The sequence below is a fragment of the Aptenodytes forsteri genome, unplaced genomic scaffold, assembly GCF_000699145.1.
Source record: "Aptenodytes forsteri isolate BGI_AS27 unplaced genomic scaffold, ASM69914v1 Scaffold53, whole genome shotgun sequence".
In the NCBI taxonomy this organism is placed as follows: Eukaryota; Metazoa; Chordata; class Aves; order Sphenisciformes; family Spheniscidae; genus Aptenodytes; species Aptenodytes forsteri.
Genome location: NW_008795909.1, coordinates 8,188,931 through 8,196,270, shown reverse-complemented (window position 1 = coordinate 8,196,270; position 7,340 = coordinate 8,188,931). Strand labels below are relative to the sequence as shown.

At 48.8% G+C, this 7,340-nt stretch overlaps 1 protein-coding gene across 1 annotated transcript in view; it reads right to left on the bottom strand.

Annotated features, from left to right (window-relative positions):
* Positions 1-1,488: 1,488 nt before the first annotated feature.
* FAM107A (family with sequence similarity 107 member A) overlaps positions 1,489-7,340 on the bottom strand; it is a 14,390-nt gene continuing 8,538 nt past the window's right edge. The window contains exons 2-4 of the mRNA XM_009284396.1: positions 6,763-6,937; positions 2,816-2,972; positions 1,489-1,613 (exon numbers count right to left, since the gene is read on the bottom strand). Of these exons, the coding sequence (XP_009282671.1) occupies positions 1,506-1,613; positions 2,816-2,972; positions 6,763-6,937 (440 nt within the window). The 3' untranslated portion in view covers positions 1,489-1,505. The remainder of the gene's footprint in view (positions 1,614-2,815; positions 2,973-6,762; positions 6,938-7,340) is intronic.

Genomic DNA, 7,340 nt, shown 5'->3' with positions numbered 1-7,340 from the left:
AACTTTTTAATAAATATGTGATGAATGCCCAGTTTCGCTTAATTTACATATGGATCCACTGAAGCTGTGGATAGTAGATATTGTTTAACCAGGTATTACCTTCCCAGCTGACTAGGTCCTTCGAGGCTTGTCGTTCAAAAGCCAGTGTTCAAAGGCAGTTGGTGAGTTATGCTGTTTAGGCTTTGTATCAGGGCTGATGTGAGAAGCCAGAAGCTGAGATCTTCCTGAAGGAGCAATTTTAGCTCTAGATGTGGACACCTCAGGGCACGGATGCTCCATCAATGTGGTAGGCTCTGTCCATACACAGTGCAAAGGCACCATCTATCTCAGCTTTGCTATACCAGCAGCAAGAAGATTTTTAGCTTTGCAAGGTGGCAACTGAAATGAGGTAGCTCTGACCTCTGGAAAAGGGGATGAGAAGCACTGACAAATAGTTTTGCATCAGCATCTGTGTGCCCCATAGCCCCTGGTGCCTACAGATGTCAGCTGTGTGCAGGGTGAACAGGACAGCAGCCTGGCACCGGTATGACATTACCACATTACCACCTCTCAACCACAGGACATTTCTGTGGGTCCCTGTGGTAGCACATGTCCAGCTGCTGGGTGAGGGGCTGAAGCTCAGTAGTCCAGGGGCAAGAAGAAGTTTGTCTGTCTGCTACGTCCACAGGGATCTGCTGCCCAGTTGCTGCACGCTTCCATGAACACCCACGCTGAAAACACCCAGCCTTTGCTTTCTGCGCAGAACATTCACCTCCCACTCGGGGTGCTGATGGTGTAGTCCAATGTATTTTCTGCCTGAGCATAGAACTGCCTAAATAGCTGTTTTCAAACAGGTTTGAAATGCAGTTTAAAGGTGCTCATGAAGAACGGTTGCACCTGCCTGTGCTGCGTTGGTATGGGCACACAGAGGTTGATTTTTCTATTAGTATGGGTGTGCTGCTGGGACACACAGCCTCAGCCAGGCTTGACTCACACACTGGTGCAATACCAGTGACCCTTGGGAAAGCCATTATGGTCACCTGGGCTGTTCTCAGTAATACTCAGATTGTCCCTTTTAGCTACCATGCCAAGTTTCCAGGAGGTTCTCCAGAGTTGCAGCCGCTCTCCTGTCACCCTGTGCCTGGCGAGCCTGCCTCCAAGAAGAAGCAGGGGTCCCCCAAACCATCCCTCCACAGACTTCCCTGGCTTAAATGGTCACTGTGTCTCAAGGGTTAACCAAGAGTTAGCTGGAGGTTAGCGTGCACCCACAATCTGGGGGGAGAATAACATAATTTCTCTCTGCATCTCCTTGTGTGAGTATTTCTTCGGTGAACACTGCGCCTTTTCCACAGTGATACCTTCCTGGGCTGGGAAAACCTTTTTTGTGCCTTCTACTGGAGCAAGTGTTAATAACCGTAAGTAGCCCCAATGATGCGGCTTTGAATGTCCACCATGTACAGAGATGTCGTCAGCATGTATGTGTTAGCGCCGGCCTTGGTAGGTTCCCCATTGAGATTTGGCAGAAGCTATGCTGCTTTCTCGTCCCCCGTCACTGTCGATGTTCTTCTCAGGTTTTCCTTGACTTTAATGAATTCTGGTGCATGGTCTTCCTGCTTCTCCTGCTCTTTCTCTAACTGTAAGAAAGAAGAGTCACCGTTAGCTGTGCATGCTAAAGGACAAAAGTGCATTAGCTACATGAAAATGGTGGGCTTCATTATTGCTGGGTGTCCATGTATTATTGCCCAAAGCTGAACAAGTGTGTAGTGCACGTGTCGGTGCTCTCTTTTTCCAAACCATTACACCAGAGCCATGTTCACCCCAAGTCTCTTTTTCTGTCCAACTGAAACATTATTATTTTTTTTTCCTCCAGGGAGGAACATCTCCAGCAGAAAAGCAGGAGACTGCTTTACTTCAGACCTGGCATGGAGGAGGGAGGAGGAGGTTTGAATCCTTCCCAGCAAAGGAGGCCTGTGAGCCTGGGAAAAGCTCTCAGCATTAGGTTATCATCTAAGGGGGGGTAAGTTGTTGTACTGCCTCACTTTTATATGTGAAGTCTTTATGGATCTGTCCCTAAATCACCTTGTTTCATATTCCTGGTTCTTCTCTGAGAGTGCTGGGCTTTGATTTTTCAAGTGATCTTGGCTTGGCTGCTATTATTGCAAGGGAGCTGTTGTGTCATTAATTAAATAAACTAGTTTCATCCATTTGCAGTGCAAATACTGGCAAGTAGGACAGGGAATGACTTTCTTTTCAGCGGCAACAAGCTGACTTGCTGCTTGCATTGGTTTGGGTAAAGGGCATGTGCAGAGAACACCCGGGGCATGGCTGTGCTGCTGACAAGCACCCATGCTGAATATTGCTCTCCCCAGGCCTATTTTTGGCCAGAGTACATGCCAGGAACTGCTCCCAAAGGCAGCTTGGGTGTGATTGCAGCAGGGTTTGCACCTTCCATCACTTCTGCAGCCTCTCACCCCGCACCCCAAGGTCCTGAGCACCCCTGTGGTGGGTGCTGCAACAGCCCCCATGCTATCTGGGGTGCTTTGAACTGGAAAGCACACCCCCAGGACACCACGTGGGACCCAGAGAAGACCCAGGGCCAGTGGTACTTGGCAGGGGTCCTGGGCGAGGTGGTATGAATGAAGTGAATCCCACTGTGAGGATGAGGGTGCTGCAGCTGCATGGGGCAGCAGTGAAGGATGTCCTGTGGCTCCCATTTTATGGAGGGGTAGCAACGCTATACCTTGGGTTGAGCTTCAGCCCATCCATCTCCCCTGTGGTCTGTGCCTCGTGCAGGGTGGTTAGGACAACCTGGGGATGACTGAAAACTCAGTTCTACCTGATCCAGCCTCTGGTGCCTCTTTAATAGCTCTTTTTCAAAAGGAGACTGCAATTTCTTTGCCTCTTCCTCTTCCTTCTTCTGTCTGATGAGCTGATTTCGCCGTCGGTGCTCGAGTACCCGCTGCAGCTCTGGCTTGCTCTCCACGCCCAAGCCTCTGTGGATAAAAAGCAGATAAATCAGGGCTGGCGCGCCTACACCCTGGGGTGTAACCACTGCCAGCCTGGCAACCCCAAAACTCTTCCTGGTCCTAAATGGAAACATGGGAGACCTGGTCCACAAACCAGTCCTGGTCCACAAATCCATCCACAAGGCTTTGAGGGTGCTACCAGGAGCACCTTACTGCAGGATGGTGCCTTGGGCTGCCTGCCTCGGGTGGGCATGGCGTTTGCTGTCCGTGTCCGGGGCTTGTGGCGCTGGAAGTTTTGCTAATCCCATTACACTGAGGTGCTACAGCTTTCTGGGTCAAGTATGGAAATGAGACCTTCTGTTGGCTCCTGCTGTTACTAGTTTTAATTATGTCAGTGATGGCTTCAGCAGCATTGAGGGCCTTTTAAATAATGACAGTGTTTTTTCCACCAGCAGGGGTAGTCATTGATCTGCAATAATTGTCCTGGCAGTTCCTTTCCTCGCTCTTGCATCCTAGCTTTGCTTCAGAGCTGAGGGCTAGCGATCCCCCTGTTGACATGGAGAGTTCGGGTCAAGAGGCCAAAATGAAACGTCCTTTTCTCCTGGAAGCCAGAGCATTTGCCGATGGCACAGGTGCCTGGCTCCCCTTCAGCTGCCTGAAGCATCTCAGATGAAGTGGGGCTGCTCCAAGCCCTGTTCTATGAGGGGTGGGATCACGGGAAAGGAGACATGGCAAGGACACGCAGGCAAGGCATAAATATGTGGTAAAGAGATGAAAGAATTTCTCCAAACAAATTTCAGAAATCTAACACTTTGAATATTGCCATGCCTCAATTCAGACACTAAGATTTGCCTCCTGCAGCTGACCCTGGCCACCTTCCCACCAGCTTCTGTCCCCCTAGAAGCATGGGAGTAGTTATGGATGTGTAGGGCTATGGGTGAATGTGGAACAAGTCCAGATGTGCTCCTGCATGGTTGTGGGATGGTTCCTGCCCTTCCAGGATAGTGGTTTGACCAACTCATCTCCGCCATGCCAAAAGGAATCTGCTTTCGTAAAATCCATCAGCTTCCTGGTTAAATCACTAAAAGTGGTGACTCTCTTCCCTGCTGAGTCCTTGTCAGAGGGAGGCAAAAACCTGAAGCTGCTGGGAAGTTGAACATTTGCTGAATTTTGGGAGACTTTATTGCAACTGCAGAGTTTCGTGTCGCTGAAGAACAGATTATTAAGAAGTGGTCGAGGCCGGATTTATGCAGGCTATCTTCTGCAATAGCAGCTGGAATGTAAGTAATCTTGCAAGAAAAAACAGAACTAGAAGTCGTTTACTGAAGTTGTATTTTTGAGGAGAAGGAGTTGAAGACCCTGTAGCTGTCACACATGGGGAAGGAGTGGGGCCTGACCACTTTTGTGGGCTGGGTTTAACACTCGTTTAAATCAATGGGCTGAGAGTATTTACAAGTCTCATTGTAAAATGTGGGGTGTTTGGTGTTCCTGTGGGTGAAGGTCTGTTTTGAGGCGAGGAGGGGACCTCCCCGTGTCTGTGTTAAAGGCTTGCCCAGAGCATGGCAGGTCGGCGTGCACTATTAATGCAATGCTCATCCTCAGTACTGGGAGGTTTTTGTTGACCGAAGGCTGGTTGGCTTCTGCTAAGGTCGTTTGAAAGCAAAGACATCAAACCCTGTGGACTACCAAGCTTCCTTGGCAGGGTGGTGGACACCGAGGTGGTATCTCACATCATGAGAAACTGAACTGGCAGGCAGGAGAGGGAAACACTCTCCAGATGCAGCAAACCTCAGTGCTATCACAACATGGCTGGGAACCAGTGCTTGCATCCTTCCAGTGCCACGTTTAACAATGCTTCCTGTTGTCATTTCTGTTTTTTGCTTTATGGTGGGACAAAGTTCATGGCAACACCAGTGAAGGTAGCAGTAGCATTGGCCCCAGAGCTTTCATGATGTTTTCTCAAGTCAGGAAGAACTCAGACTTTGCAGAGAGGCTTGAGAGAGAGAAAACCTGCCTTGGCTTGCTGGAGACACAGCTTGCAATGTTGCCTATGGATTTGTTACTACTCTTTGATTTAACCAGCCTGTGTTGTTAGTACCCAGAGGTGTTGACTAAGATAAGGGTTTTGTTGCACAAGCTGCTGATTTGAGTTGCTTCTCCCTGCTGCTTAAGGGGACAAACCAACAGCAAAGCAGAAAAGGAGCAAGTCATAGATCCTTCTCTCATCCCTTCTCCCCTTTCTCACCCTATAGTAACATGTAGCAGGAGGCAAAACTGGTGGATTCGAGAGTGACGAGAAACCAGCAACGATGGATTGTTGTTTGCAGTAGGGTTTGTTTCACATATTTGCCGAAAAATATTTGGGAGGCCAGAGCCAAAGCAGGTTTAAATTGATGCCTGAGATGTATAGGACTAAAATAAGAGGGGTCAGGAGATGCAGGATGGCTGCGATGGGGCTGCCTCCTGCCAGCATCTGATGGCACATGTGGATATATCATGGTGGCAGGCATAGGACTCGAATACGAAGTGATGATGCACTTTGTATTTGCCAGTTTGAAGTTCAGCTCAGCCTGGTGCTGTGGGATCTGTACCCTGTCTGCCACTGTTCGTCTCTGCTACCTCCGTTGCAGGAATTTCTTGATGCTTTGGTCCATTATGGTTAGACTGGAAATAACATTCTGCAAGATCAAAGCCAATGTTGGTGGGTGAGCCTTTAAACTGAGCAGTGTCACTAGGCAGGTTATGGTCACTCTCAAACCAGAGAGTTTTAAAAATATCTAGCTGGTATAGTTACCTCTGCCTCGATGCTGGAGAATGGCCTGGGCATGGTCCCTGTAATTCTTCTGATCTGTGAGTATCAAATCAAACTCAAGCCCAGCCAGTGCCAGTATTGATTAATGCACCCTGCTGGCAGGCTTGATTGTTTGCTGAATTAATATATGTGTCTGGTTCTCGTAATGACCGTAGTCCGTTTGAACAGAGGCTGTGCTCCTTTTAATTAGATGGTCAAAGTGCTATCGTGTCAGAATATTTCAGGGTGTTCAGAAAATGTCAATATAAAGCCAGCAGATTTCTTGCTGTGCTAAAAAGTCTCTGAACTGAATATGCTTTTATTGCACTGATGTTCAGACAGTTGCCGCAAAGGAATGATGTGGTGGTAGATTCTCAGTCCCTGGTGTCATTATCCTGATGTTGTATCTGTACCCCCAAACAGTTAAACTGGGTTGATGGGGTAAGAATCAGGAATGTGAATTCTAGCCTATCTTTACTCGTTTGATTTTTAGGGAGACAGCGGTTAGCATTTTCCTTGTACAGAAGATCTCACACTGATGCTATCCCAGCTTTCAATGGCTCCATCTAGCCTGGAGCTCTAACTGCCTCTGGATTGGCCTTCAAGCACACAGGAAGGCTGTACATTGCTGGAGACTCGGCAAGTCAGTGATGGAGAAAAACCAGGACCAGGGAGAAAATATGCATGGGACACCGAGAAGGGGGCTGTAGGGATGCCTCGCATCTTCCAGTGCTTGTGGCTTGAGGTGGGTGGAAATAGTGAGCAGCTCCAAAAAGTGCTAGCCAGTGCTTCAGGATGGCAGAGCAGGGGGCTTTTCGTTCTGCTTTCGTTTTAAGAGAAACCATCGCGTCAGAGAAAAGAGGAAAGGACTACAGCAAGTTTACATAGTGTTCATTTGCAAGTGAAGGGATTTATTGTGCCCTTCCAACTCGCAGGCAGCCGCTGGCACTTGTGCCTCGGCTGCTGAGCTCCGATGGCTCAGCACCTCTCGGACCACTCCAGCAGCAGGCTGCGACCTCCTCTTACCTTTTGTGGTTCATCAGCAGCTCTCTGTGCAGCTCTTGGTGGCTCTTCGAGGCTTTTACAGGATTTAGGAGCTTTTTAGGTTTGATGAGGTCTGGGTTTCCATCTATGTAGTCTGGGTGAGTCAGGATATTCCCACTCTCTGGTCGCTCCCGCTGTATTTCAGTGTACATCGATGCTGGAAGAAAAGAGAGGTGTTTGCATGAGAAGTGTCACCCCGCTGTGGTGTGGGAACCCACTGGAGCTCTCCTCCCCTGGGCAAGACAGAGGAGAAGAGATGGTGCCTGCCCTGGCTGCTTGACACCCGTGTCAGTGTCTGCATGCGTGTGTCTCCATGTGCTGGTGCAGGTGTTTTAGAGGTTTTAAAAAATATTCCCTTTGCGTTGTTGATGAGACACATATTAATTAGATCACTTAAATTACTTGCCAGCCGCTCGCTTCAGTGGCTGCAGCCAAGGATTAATTAATGCAAGATAGGTCTAACTAAAACTGGAAACACACATGGATGTGGACTGTACTGAGCTGCTGCCTTGGTCTTCCTGGCTGAGGCTGTTGGTCCCTTAACACAAGGGGATGCTGTG